We start from the raw sequence: 14193 nt of genomic DNA, 5'->3' as shown, positions 1-14193 counted from the left end.
GCACCCCTCCTCGCTCAGCCACTGGGATGATGTGGAATGGAAGAAACAACTGGGCTGTCAGTCCCAAGGATTAAAAATCTTAAGCAGCATTCAAAGCATTACCCTAAAGATGATGGATTTACAAATGTGCCTTCATGTTTTTGAGCCAGAGTTCATATTTCCAACTCTCATGTTGAGCTGTGAAGTTTTTTAGTGACAAACAAGTTCTCATATAATCACAGAAGCTTTGAAATTATGACAGTTGTCCATATGGTATTCAGTCCGCTGGGGCTCACCTGCATAGTTAGCTGTGCGGTCAGTGCCATTCACTATCATGGGGACACATATCAGTAAGGTGTTGAGTGTACGGGTGTCCTCCAGCAGCAGTTCAAAGCAGGATGCATTGTTTAAATTCGGCATTGACCTTGGCATTAATATAGTCCTGATGATACTTTATTGTATCTTGACAAAAATGTCACAGAAGAAGTGATGCCATCAGCATTCCACTGTGAATGCCAATCAGAAAATACCACCTGCAATGGCAAGCCAGCTGAATCAACAACCAGCAGAGCCCAGTCCTGAAAGCTGTCTTCATCTTTGCCATCACATTAACCTGTTTGGGCATGAGGTGCAGCTGAAGAATGATACCAGGCTCCCTGCTGCCTTCTCTTGCTGGTGCCGGCAACCAAGCTGCAAGCCAGATGAGGGAACTAGTCAGATTAAAAACTTTTTTGGTTTTGTCAGGTTCATTTTCAGACAAACCAAACTCCCTGATTTGCCTTACAAAAAGAAAATGGGAACATGAAGTTAGACACAGAGGATGAAGGTTAGACCAACCTTGTGGCAATTGCTCGCAGGTCTGTCTGCAGAATGTGCTTTGGGGCCACACCAGACAAAGATGCAATTTTAGGGTACTAGCTCCCTGTATTCAAAAACCACTTAGAATACATGATAAAATTTTTCTTTGCTACATAAGTTATATACTGGCAGGGGGGAGAAAAAAGTGTTAATTAATTAAATGCATAGACAGTATAGGAACAAAGCTAAGGTGCATTTCTGAAATGTGGCAACACCTCACATGCAGCAGCAGCATTGTTTTCTTATTGGTCCTGCGTTTTCATAATCCATCTCTATTTAAAAGTAAACTAGTATATCTTTGTTTTCAAAACTGGAAAAAACTCTACTGGTTTTAATTTTCTAGCTACGCTGTCACACGCACAAGGCACGCACATACTCAATAGAAACAGAGGCTGAAAAACAAAATCTTGCACTGCCATCCTGTGGTGAATGTTAGCAAAACATTAGGTTGTCCGGCTCGCAGATGGGGAGTTCCACTCTGCAATGTGGAGGCTTTGCAGCAGTTAGCAACAGCTCAAGGCCCCAGAGTTGCTCCGGGTGTTACCTCAGGAAGCAGAGAATAAAACCTCAAATGTCATTATTTCTCGTTATTCCTTCTGCAATGCAGTATCTTCTAGACACCTTTTGTAAGATACACGGCCCATCTCCAAGAATATAGGTTCTTTTAAGATAAATATTCTGGGTGAGCAAACACTGAACAGCATCTACAACACAGCAGGCCAGGTGAGGTCAGCGCAGAGGGGCTGGGAGGGGAATCCCTGGGAACTTGACATTGTTTCAAAAAGGCAGTCTAGGTGTACTTTGGGGGTTGACTTTGGCCTATGATAAGGACAGTGAAGTTCACTTGTAAATAGGTCATAAATTCCTGCTCACTGGCTAAATAGATTTTTTTCCAATGAATCACCACTAGGCTTAAAAAGAAAAAAAGGGACAAGCCAAAAGGGCACAAAGTCAGCCAGCAAGGAAGAGAGAGAAAAGGAGATGTCATGCAAGTAGCATGCAAAATATGCAGTTGAAAAGTAAAATGTTTACCAGAAAATCTTGATCATAATTGAATTTGGTGTGAGGATGATTCTGACTTGTGCTGTCATACCTGGAGCTTGTTTTCCTACTAGACTTTGGTTTTGCTGCTACAAAAATGTGCATTTAGTATACTGAACTTTCCCCCCCCCCCCCCGATATCTACCTTATTCACTTGCATTTCTAAGACAGAAGGATTTTTGTCAAACTGAGGTGCATATATTAAAACAAAACAAAAACAAACAGTAATGGAGTAGCCCAGTATACTGTAGCTTCCTAGCTCTTACTGTGTCTCCTTCAGGGGACTATTACTGTAAACAACTTCATCTGCTAGGACTGTGTTAATTGAGGGCTGGCCTCCCTGCCTGTGTGATGCAACAAAAGCTGTAAGAAGCTGGCACCTGGAATGGAGAGAATGCTGATAGGGGCTCTTTCATGGGTCATCCTCAAGAGCTTCTCTCCTGTGCTTTAAAACTGCCCATCAGCAGGATCAGGGTGAGTCCAAATTTTGCCTTCAGAAAAACAGAATATAAAAATGTCTCCCCCAAAAAATATTCCTGAACTAATAGGAAAGAAAAATCTCAGCACCATCAACACAGCAAGTTTTCAGATAAAGTTGAGGGGGGGGGAAAAGATTTAGCTCTCAGTTTGTGCAGACACCCACATTGTTTCTGTGTGTCTCAATGTATGATTATGGGTTTCTTAGTAATGCGTATGTAACTCCACTTTCACCAGTTCAGACACTCATGATTAAAGCTACTGCTATAATTTATGGTTTCTAAGTTCAGCTTCAGAGGCTACCATGCTCATCTCTTATGTGTCACAGTATATGACATGTCTTTCTTTGCTCATTTACATGGCTGTACCATCGTCTCCCTTCCATTTTGGATGTAGTTGTTTTCAACCCTGCTTTGAAAAAACAATGGTGCTTGCCTCACCCTGTTCTCACCTGCTAATGACTTCTGTCTTCAGGCACACCTTTCCTCAGTAAGACACCAATCACGTTTTGTTGTCACTTCTATCTGCAGCCCTGTTCTTGATCACTTCTGATTCTACTTATCACAGGGGTATGATTTTTTTCCTTTGGTTTAAAAGCACCGCTGACAGCTTTTTCCTTTCCTCCATACATTCCTGCTTTGTTTTCTGAACTTTTCCTGATCCACCATAAGCAGAAAAGTATTATTTTAAATCCTCTTCTGAACTTCGAATCTTACCTGTTACAGTTTACCCATGCCTGTGCAGATGAAACATCACACTTTTCGTTTCTCAGTTGAGTGGGTTTTTCCTGTTGCTCTAAATAGATTTTTTTTTTCCCCATTTAAAAAAGAATTGTCATACCCAGTTATTTGCATCACAATTTCTCATTATGAAGCACTCTGCAGGACTCTGCTTGAAGGAGACTGCAGAGAAATGTGGATGTGTGTACAGGCTAGGGGATGATCTGGCTCTGTCACCAGATGGGAAGAGCACACAGTACTGCCTGTCTGGCCTATTGCCAAAGCAGGGTTCAGCACCCTGATTTTTTCCTTGGCTGCAGACTCATGGCAGTGAGAAGGGTAAAAATTAGGGTCTGTATAAATTTTTTGCACAACTCTGGTAAGAAGACATATTTCATTATGACAGGACTTTTCAGCTGTTTACTAATGTTCATGTCTATACATTTTTCAGTGGAGCTGAGGGGGAAAAAAGTTCCACATCTGTAGATTACTTAGACTGTAAAGTGTCTTTCTTAATCACTGTCCGTGGACTTGCCAACCCCAAGAGTCTACAGAGCAGAGGCTGGAAATCACTGCTTTAAAGGTTTGCAGCCACAGCTTTAGTTATAAAAATTTCCCACCCTGTCTGGTCAATGGCCCAGTCTATAGGTTGAATGAATTTCTACTGTGATGGCACAGGAATCTCTGTTATCAGCTTCTCTTCCAAAAAGAAAATGTTTAGACGTGTTCTCCTTCTGCAGAGGAGGGAAGGGATGTTAAGTTGTACACACTCCTGGTAAGAAAGGGAGAAGTGCTGATTTATACTTCATCAAAACTACATGGGCTCCAAGATGTGAAGTGTGACTGTGAAGGCACCGTGGGAGTAGCCCCAACAAGGTAAAGAATGGTTTACTTTATGAGTAAGGACAACTACCCATAGGGTTTTCAAGGGCAGGACCAGAAGGATGTGTCTATGCTGGTGTATGTATGGGTAGCCACACTCAGCTAGGTGTATATGTGATAATCTCTTGTATATGTGATAATCTCTTGTATATGTGAGCTGGCATGAGTCAGTTTCTATACTGTTATACAGAAAAATACCCATCTACAAGTATTTGCACTGCTCAAAACACATCAGTGCAGATCCATTAGTGCAAAACTAACTCCACATATAGAGAAGGAGCAGCTGGGAAAATTTAACTAACTTTTATAGATGCTTTATTTTAAATATCCTTTTCTTTCAGGTTCCCCAAGAAGAATAAAAATTGAGAAGCTAAATTAGTCTCTGCTATATTTCTACCAAAGAACACAGAGTTTTGCAGAAGCTATTTGCCAGAAAAAAAGATCATATGTGAACTGAGGATGAAAACTGCATTTGCAAACACAAAGATTGAGTTAATATAAAAGCAGGTGACAGCACAATTTAAACTGCCTGCTAATTGATTATTGTGATGCTAATAAGAATTTGCATGGTCTCTTTTGAAGGCAATTAATGACATTTGCGATAGTCGTGAGTGGTGGCATCAAGCTCTAGATACGCATCTTACTGCATTCCGTGTGTCAAAGTCATTCCCTTAGTTTCTGTGAAAGCCATCAGAAAGCCTGGCAGAATGTTCTTGGCTGAGAAGTCAGGAATCCAGAACCAGGAAAGGATTGCCATAATGGAAGCTACCCAAACCTCTTTTACATAAGATGCTTATGTACAGCAGAAGATGCTCTGGTTTCTGATGGTAAGTCCTGCCAACTTTTGAGGATGGTAAAGCTTCCCTTCCTACTGGAAGCACTCGAAAACCAGGATGAGGTTACTTCATTTGCCCTAGTGAAATCTGTCACTGGTTATCACAGTGGATCCAATGTCTGGACATGGAAGACCTGTGAGAGTTTTTGAATGTCTCCGTATTTCATTGCAATATTTAAATGTGATACCACAGGGCAGACTTCTTGCACTGAGGATTTATATATAAACAGCTATAAACTCCCTGCTGTAGGGACTAGCCAGTCTGTGACTCTTGAACAACTTTTGCATCACTTCTGAGCAGTTCAGAGATACAGCTCTCATAACAACATTACATCATGTAATTGGCAATGGAGCTGTCTAGCACCAGGATGGCTGGTTCATTTAAATCTCCAGCCACATGGGGATATCCCCAGCTGCGTGTGACTTGCCCAGCCACGCTGCACCACAGCTGCACACCCAGGCTTCAGGCTGGAGCGGGGCCCACGGCTCGTTGGTGAGCTGCTGTCACGTTCTGTCTGCAAACCACCCCACAGGTCTCCTGGGAGTGATGAGGTATAGAGCATGTGTTTTGTGGCTCTTGCCCATTTCCAGATTTCTGTAAACTGCTTGGAGATTTTGGGAGGCTGGGCGCCTCGTGCTCTACAGCGTCCCAAAAAACACTAGGGAATAGGTATTAATGGCGATTAAGTATTCTGTGACAGGCTTACAGCATCAAAGTCATCAGCCTGAATAGGAAAATGCTCAGCCAAGTCACCTTTAAGAAGCATTATAGCATGCATTTTGAACTTTCATTAAAGCTAGAACATCCAAAGCAGGGAAATGTGTCTTTTAATTTAAGAGAAGTTTTAGCTAAGCATGTTTCAACCATAAGTAAATAAACTGCAGATTATCCCCTTTACCTTCTTAGAAGTTAGCTGTACTGAATGCATGTATTTTATAAAACCTTGCACTTCTAAGGAATGCTTCCCCACAAGGCTGCATCTACCACCCCAGTGCTTTCACTCGACAGTTACATGAAGCTGATATCTACAGCATATGCTTTTGTTCATGCTACATATTCAAATACAGAGGCGTGGCTAAATTCTGATGTCCTTTTAGAGGGGAAGACTGGGAAAAACATCTGCCTCTTGATGGAAACCATCTGCTATAACCAGACATGAAGTCAAGCATTTTAACACAGTGTGTTCCTCAGAATTATACTTTATTAAGAGAATTACAGATTCTTCCCCTAATGCTCTCATCACACATAATCTCAGGGATTTTTCCTTGTACCTACCTATGACTGATGGGTGCAACTATTTTGTAAAGCTTTGTCTCAGTGCAACCAAAGTAACCAGAAACTATACTAATAATAATGTAGATTTCTGTCATTCCTCCAGCTGAGCTTTTCATCTGCACAATTACAGGTGCAGAAAAAAAAAAATCACAAAATGGTTTCTGTGGAAGGAGGGAGTGCAGAGGCTTTCGGAGATCAGCAGTACTTCAGAAGCTGCAGCACAGCTTTGGTTTGTTCCAAAGATTAAAAGTGAACATGTAAGGGTTGGTAACGTGAGGTGCGCTCTTCTTACTTCATTCCTTACGTGTACCATTACCAATTCTAGCCCCGTCTGGGCCCTACAGTCAGACTTCAGTCACTCAATTCTTACATGCATAAAAACACCCAGTGAGGGATCAGATACTGTCTATCCTTGTCCATCCAAGAGGGACCGGTGGGACAGACACGATGTTGAAGTAAATAAAAACCGTGTGGTGGGCCTACTTCTAAGGAAAACTGCACGGCCTTAAATCTATGTCTTTGGGTGAGGGAGATTAGCAAGCACAAAGAAAACGGACTAACCATTGGTTTGAGGTATTTGCAGGTCAAACAAGGCCACACCTTTTTTTTTTTTTTTTGAGGCTTTTTAAAAAGTAGCTTCCTTCAGTTCAGGGATCTAGAAAACACGCGTGATCGTGCCGTGCGTCATTAAGCACGAGTACGGGGGGCTAATACAAGCTGCATGGCAGAATTCACGCAAGAACTTCCATCCCTGGGTGGTGGTGGTGGCGGCTGCCTCACAACCCAATCTCGCAACCAAGCCCACAGCGATGCCTTGCAGGCAACATTCCCGAGCAGCCTACACAGGAACTGCTCTTGTGTCGTGGTGTCTCCACTGACACGCTGGGAGGAAAAACCCCCGGAGAAGCTGCCGTTCGGGGACTGCTCGCAGACGGCGTGATGCGAGGCTTCTCGCTGCCCAAACCCGCGCTGCTGGCGAGCCGCCGCCAAGCACCCTCCGAGAGGGACCGCTTGTGAAGCCCCTCACGCCTGCAGCTCCTGCAGCACCGACCAGGCACAAACATCCCACACGCCTGCCTCGCCAGGACGAGAGATGCTGAGGTAGCCACGCGTTCCTGGCGACGCTGACAGCACCTCGCACCCCCACGGCGCGCTGCCCGCTCCCCCGCGCAGACCCGGCCCCGCGGCCCCCCCGCCCGCCCGGCAGCTGCACCCGGAGCCGCCTCGGCCCGAGCGCGGGGGACGCGGGCCCCCCCCGCAACCGCAACGTCACGGCCCCGCCCCGCGCTCCGCCCCGCCCCGCCGCCCCGCAGCGTCCGCCGTGCGCCTGGGCCTTTAAGCGGGGCCGGCCGCCCGCCGCGCGGCGCCTGCGCAGAGGGGTCGTGACCTCGCTGCCTGTTGGCGAGCACTGGGGCGCCCCCGGCCCGCGCCCCCCGGCGGCAGCGGCGGCCCCGGCGTTGCCATAGCGGCTGCCCCCCCCCCCTTCCCCCCCCACAGCCCCTCCGGGACGATGGAGGGAGCGGCGGAGGAGGAGGGCGGCGGGCAGGGCGCGGAGGGCTCGGCGGGGGTGATCACGGAGATCCGGGCGCCGGGCCCGCGGCCGCTGCGGCTGCTGGAGTGGAAGGTGTCGGTGGGAGCGGCGGTGCAGATCGGGTCGGTGCTGGCGCTCTGCGCCCCGCTGCCGCCCGCCCCGCGCCCCGCCGCCGGGCCTGCCGCCCCGCCGCCCGCCTCCAGCGGCGCCAGCACCCGGCCGCAGCGGGCCGGCCCCGAGCGCAAACTGAAAGCGGAGCGGCCCGGGGTGGTGCGGGAGCTGTGCGCCCGGCCTGGACAGGTCATCGCGCCCGGGTGAGTGCGGGGCGGGCGGCAGGGGACGGCTGGGGCGGGCGGCACGGGGAGCTTGGCCCGGGACGCGGGTTTCGCGCTTCTTCTGCAGGGGCCGGGCCCTGGGGAGCTTCCGGAAGGATGGCGGCCGGTGCCCGGGCGGGCCTGGGGGCGCGGCGGGGAGCGGGTGCCCGCCTGGGGCCGGGCCGCCTGTGCGACCGGCTCTCCCCGTCCCCTCCCTGCCGGCACAGGCGGGGGGGAAGGCGGCACCGCGCTTTCCTCAGCCCCGGGCGGGGTGGTGCGTAGCAGGAGCCTTGTCCCGCCCTGAAGCTCCGCTCCGCTTGCGGGGCGTGGATCGCGAGCCCCGCCGTGCGAGGAGAGGCCCCGTGTCGGTGCCGGTTGGGAAGGCCCGTCCTCCGCGGCTCTGCGCGGGGTGACGTGCGGGAAGCAGCCGGGCGTGGAAGGGAAGGCGGGAAGACGTGAAAGATCGTGCTGTAGTCTCTTGTTCCAGGGCTGAGTCCTTGGCTATGAGCTCTGCCTCGGAGAGCTGAGCATCCCTTTCGCGTGTTTTGGGGTCCTCTGTGGACCTCTGTTACTGGCAGAACCACTTGGAAATACTTTGGTTTGGCAGTTAACTGTTGGGTGGGTACAAACCTCGGGTAGCAAAGGAGTAATTTCCTGCTTCTTAGGAGGAATTTTAGTGGCAATCAGCACTGCAGCAAGATGTTGTTAAGTGACTAGGTACCATGCATATGGCACTGTCAGCCTATATACTTTTAATACTGTAAATGTTTTCATGTATACCGCTTCACAGATATAAACGAGATGGTGTGATTTGAACTTTCAAAGGAGCAAGGGATTACATGAGGGAAGTTTTCCATAGTTTAACAATGGTTTTCTCTTGATAAAACTACAAATTAGCAGTCATAGGGGTGTGTAGGGCTGACAGTTGGTTTTTTGTGATCTGGAAGGTCTTTTTCAATCTTAATGATTCCATGACTTTTAATTTCTTAAATGGCTAACAGTTAGATGAGGTCTCTCAGATTTCTAGGTTTAAGTGGGCTGACAGCTTGCTACCCTCTACTTCGAGCAGGTTTTTTTTTTTTTTTCTCAACAGGAAACCATTGAAACACTCTACTGCCTGTTTTGTGACAGCACATTCTTTTATTGCAGTTCTCTTGATTTTTGGGTGGGAGAAGCAAGGTCTAAACTTTATTGTTTGAAAATCACCATTACATGCAAAGCGTCTTTGTATGGGGGTGTTTTCAAGAATTCAGGAAAAAGCAATCTGCATTTTTCATCAGTCAGTAATGTAAGATGCTACAGAGGAGATATATGCTGTGGGTTTATTGCTACAGAGAGCATTATTCTTTTTGAGATAAGACTGACTTTTCTCTCATGCAAAATCAGCATTCCGCTGTTGCATCTGGTGCAACATGAACAATCCTTTAATATCTGATTTAGAGCAAATGTACCATAAATGCTAGGTCAGGCTAAAAACATATTAAAAATACAGCCTGAAAATTTAAGACACCGCATGTGTGGTGAGATTCATCTTAATAGTGCTGAGTGGAAGGAGAGATAAAGCTATCTTGTTGGCTTTTTGTTATTTTAGCTGAACAGTTGGGAGGAAAACCAAAACAAAAAATATTTTAACTGCATTTGCTTGGTCACTTAAGTTTTTTTGGTGAGCATTTCATCTCTTGCCTGTGTTTTCCCCTTTCGTAGACTGTAAATAGCATTTCACTACCTATCAGCAATATTTAAATATTTGGTAAGGTTGTGCAATATAAAATACAGTTGTAAGGGAGGCAACGTAGCTGAAATTTTTTCAGTGTCTCCAGAAGATACACTTTTTTTTTCCTAACCCAGCTATCAAGGGTAGTAGGTGGTACTTGCTGTCTTCAAAACAGTAGGTTTGATCTGTTTAGCCTCAGCTTCTCTGTAAATCAAAGATAAGTGCAAATATTTGCCAGTCACTTAAACGCTGTAGTAATACTGGGTTTATTTAAAATATTTTTCGTTTCCATTAGAACACAGGAACGTAAGTTGATCAGACCTTTTTATTTGAGGATAAATAATGTGATTGGCTAAGTTTTTTCTATGTCTACTTGCTAATTATTACTTCTGAAAATAATGACGTCTTTGAGCATGTCTCTCCCTCTTAAGAAGACAAATTTCTAACTTCTGGTTATTTTTCTATTATACCAGGCATTAGATGAAATCTTTCGGTATATAGCAGTAATGTTCCACATATATAGCACTTAATTTTCTTGTAGTCTGATTACCCACTTCTTGGCATTGATGGTGGTGTAAACGATCACCCCCTTCATTCTGCACAGTCCTGTCTCAATGGTCCTGGTGTGCATTGCACTAGCAGAAGTCATTAAAATTAGTGATCTGGCTGGGAGAGGGGGAAGCTTCCTCATCAGTTCTTCAGCAGGATTCATTCCTGGGTCCAGTCTGCTGTATCGGCAGGCCACATCAGCTGTCACCACAGGGGAGAGGGTGGTGTGGGGATGACAGCCTGAGGCAGGTTGGAGGCGGCTTTTGCTTGTGCTAGCAGAGTTAGGCTTGCATCAAATGTCAGGCTAGGACTTGAGAGAGGAAGGTGTTTGACCTGTCAGGACTGTAAATATAAGGCATGACAGTAAGCAGTTAAAGAGAGGTCTTTGATGTTAATGAAGCATAATTTCTATGGGTGGCAGGAGCAACAAATGAAACGTCAAAAACTACTGCACTGCTCTGTGTATTATTAATGCCAATCAAGGTTAATTGTTTTGAAGCTGCTACTGGCATGTCAGGATTCTGGGTTGGGTCAGTACTTTGGTTTATGTGAATATTTACATAAGCATTTCAAATATGAAACTGTTGTCCCTTTTCAGACCCTACTGATGAAGATAGAAATATATCTGAAAGTCTCTTGTTTGGTTCACTTCAGTAGGGTCTTCCACAAGACTGTTTAAAAGTCATATAGATCTGGTGCTTGGGGATACTGTTTAGGGGTGAATATGGAAGAGTAGTGTTAAAGGTTGGACTTGATGATCTTAAAGGTTTTTTCCAACCTAAATGATTTTATGATTCTATTAAGATTAATTACCTGTACATTTAAGCTGGCTATCTTTGTTTTCCTACTTAGGCTTAGGAGCTAAAACTTGTATTTCTCTACAGACCATAAAAGTCTGAGTGTTGTAATCAGAATCTTGTTTGAACCTATCTTGATTCTAGTGAAGCAAAACTTGTATTTTCTCTTTTTGAAGAAGGTATAAGGAGAGAGGTTGGAATTTATACTTTAAAACAATAGATTTTTTTTATTGTAACTTCACTTTTTTTTTTTTAATAAAAACCTTGATTATATATTAAAAATATATTTTCCTTTTGTTATCTGTTGTCACACAGCCTCAGGGCCTAGTTTACCACTCAAGATGAGTACACTTAATCCTGGACCCCAGTGCCTTTCATTTTACAGCCTTCAAGGGGAATAAAATTATGAAGAATTACAGTTTATTTTGAAGTGATGACACTTTTAATAAACTACAGGAACAGCAACTTGCTGTTTCAGTTAGATACAGATGTTTTCATAAAATCCTGTCAAATATTTAATGAGCTTATTAGAGTCTACAAAAAAACTTATTGCCAGATACTGAGGATTGTTGAATAACACTTAACCATCCCAGTTTACATCTCTCACCTAATTCCTTTTTACTCTTGGATTTTTTTTTTTTTTTTTTTTTTTTTTTCATAATAAGTTTTGATATGTATCTTTCCAGCCTGTTTCCTTTGGGTTTTTGGTTTGGTTTTATGCCTTCCCATTCTATACTGTGATACTGAGGAATCCCACTTTTTAATGCATGTCTTGAGTTTGGCTGAATTTGATATTTTAAAAGATTCAAGTTCTAAATGAGGTGTTTTGATCCTTCGTTGCTGCCTTTTTCACCTCTTCTGAGTTCTGTGGTGCCTAACAAGTTGGGAGCTCACACCATAGCTAATAGCACTGAATGGTAGAGTACAAAGTCTCTTTTCTTCACATGACCATCTATCTTCTTGAAGCTTCTAGGAACTTATTTGTTTAAGAGAATCAAACTACTCAGTCAGATTTGGTTGGGAACAGGCTTTAGGCTCAGAAGTTACCAGTAGTGTGGTTGTAGCAGCCTTGTGTCCACAGTTCTTCTCAGTGTGGCTTCCTTAGGCCACGGTTCCATGGTTGCTTTGGGCTGACAGGAGAGTTGGCTAGAAGGGATACTCTGACTTGTTTGCCTACAGCTTGCATTGAGTTGGGTGTTGGAAATGTAGCTAAAGATGGCTTGGTCCCTCTTCTTTTCTTGCCATCTGCCCCACCCAACCTCCTTTGAAATTGTCTGATCAATTCCCTTATTTTGTTCAGTTGCTGCAACAGGAGTGTAGTGTGGGGAAAGGGAGGGTGAGTTTTCAGATCAAAGTGATTGTATAAATGCCCACGGAGTCATTAGGGGGATAAATGACACATTGACACTGTAAAATAACGTTACTGAGTTTTTAGATGTCTTCTGTGGCATTTTGTATGATAGTCTGTAGTAATAAATTCTTTTTTATCCATACAAGGTTTCTCCCAAACCAGGGTTTTTTCTGCTCCCAGAGTTCCTACTATAAGTTGCTCATCCTTCTTGAGCTCAAGCCACTGTATGTGAACATATGCAGAATCTCATAGGCCAGCAGACAGAGTCGAGATAGCTCATGGAACTATCTTATGCATACTGTTGTAGATCTACAAGCGGCTCATTGATTTTTTTTTTTTTAAAGGTGTATATGTTTGTAGATGTCTGAGCTGAAAAGAAATTTTTCTTTTACCCAAATTGTAATGGATTTTAAAATTTAATTCCTGTCTAGTTTCTTTACTGCATTTTTGAGCTTTACTTTAATACCAGTTTTGTTTAGAAAACCAGTCTTTTTAAAGGCAAACATGCGTATTATTTCTTCTCTGAAACTACCACATGTTTTTTCTTAATAAACAAAGTCTTCTGAAAAGAAAATGTATGAAGGAAAATTATTACTGGAGGACTGGAATGAAACCTTTAATTTTTGTGCTATGCAATAGATAGCCTTGTGAACTGCAAAGTTTGAGGAAGGGAGAGACAAAACTTTTGCTTTAAATTGTCATAAATATTTCTATCTTGACCTAAGATTTTTTTTTTCCTTTGAGAAATTGTAGAATACAACTTGCATGCCTGCCTGAAGCTTTTTGATTTGATGACTGTATGTTTGGTGTTAACTTAAAGGTATACCCTAGTAGAGATCCTAGCCAATGGGATTGTCAAAATCAGTCTTACCCAGTGGAAGTCTCCCCTGAGGTAATTTAATAACCCACCATTAGAACTCGCTAAATAAAAATGAATATAGGATTATGGTGTTGCAAATTCTTAAGCATTACCAAAAATACATAGTACTGTTTTCAGTTGGGACTTAGCCTGAAGGTTCAGGAAAAAGCTACCAGCCTCTCATTGTCAATTATTTTTGAGAATCCTGAACAATTTTAGTTGGAAAGACCTTTAAAGTCAAGTTCAGCCATTAACCTAACTCTACTTGATCCACCACTAAACAGTGTCCCTAAGCACATCTACACGCTTTAAATACCTCTAATGATGGCAACTCAACTACTTCCCTGGGCAGCGTGTTCAATGCTTGACAACCTTTTCAGTGAATACATATTTCCTAATATCCAGCCTAAACCTCTCCTGGTACAACTTGAGGCCATTTCCTCTAACCCTATCACTTGTTACTTTGGAGAAGAGACCAAGTTATAATAGATAATTCATTGCAAGTTGTCACTTTGAAAATATTCTTATGAATGTCTGTTTCATGTAGTTAAAAAAGGTTAATTAAAGGTTAATTTAAAGTCTTCCGGCTCCTGTGGACAGTTGAATTTGCAAGAGTTTCCTTTTAAGTATATGGGATCATAAAATAACTTTCTGGAAAACAGGTGGTATTGCATTGCAGGTTACAATTCAAGGAGCTTGATTATACATTTTGTCTAGGTTTTGTTTTGCTAAGCCTAGACCTACAGAATTGGAAATCCCACTCTTGGAGTGTTGAGCAAGGACAAGTACTGTCACTAACAGGAGAAACGTACTGGTCTTCAAAAGACTTTGGAAGATGGAAAGGTTCCAACTTTTTTGGTGTAGACCGTATGTTATGTCTACTGTGAAACTCGGGTGAGAAATTCTTTCCCTGTTTCGTTGGATGTTACATCAGTGCTTAAATGACTGTGTGTTTTCCTTCAGAATCTATATCCCTACTTCTAATGAAGAAGTGCTTTTTGACTGAAAGGA

At 43.9% G+C, this 14193-nt stretch overlaps 1 protein-coding gene across 2 annotated transcripts in view; it reads left to right on the top strand.

The window, feature by feature from the left end:
• Positions 1-7457: 7457 nt before the first annotated feature.
• Positions 7458-14193, top strand: part of CTDP1 (CTD phosphatase subunit 1) — a 92787-nt gene continuing 86051 nt past the window's right edge. Inside the window, exon 1 of one of the 2 annotated variants that reach the window (XM_051611130.1) lies at positions 7458-7912. In XM_051611130.1, coding sequence (XP_051467090.1) covers positions 7578-7912 — 335 coding nt within the window. In that variant the 5' untranslated portion in view covers positions 7458-7577. The remainder of the gene's footprint in view (positions 7913-14193) is intronic. The other variant, XM_051611127.1, reaches the window with a different exon arrangement.

This window comes from Apus apus, chromosome 2 (assembly GCF_020740795.1).
Source record: "Apus apus isolate bApuApu2 chromosome 2, bApuApu2.pri.cur, whole genome shotgun sequence".
Lineage (NCBI taxonomy): Eukaryota > Metazoa > Chordata > Aves > Apodiformes > Apodidae > Apus > Apus apus.
This window is presented reverse-complemented; position numbering and strand designations above follow the sequence as displayed.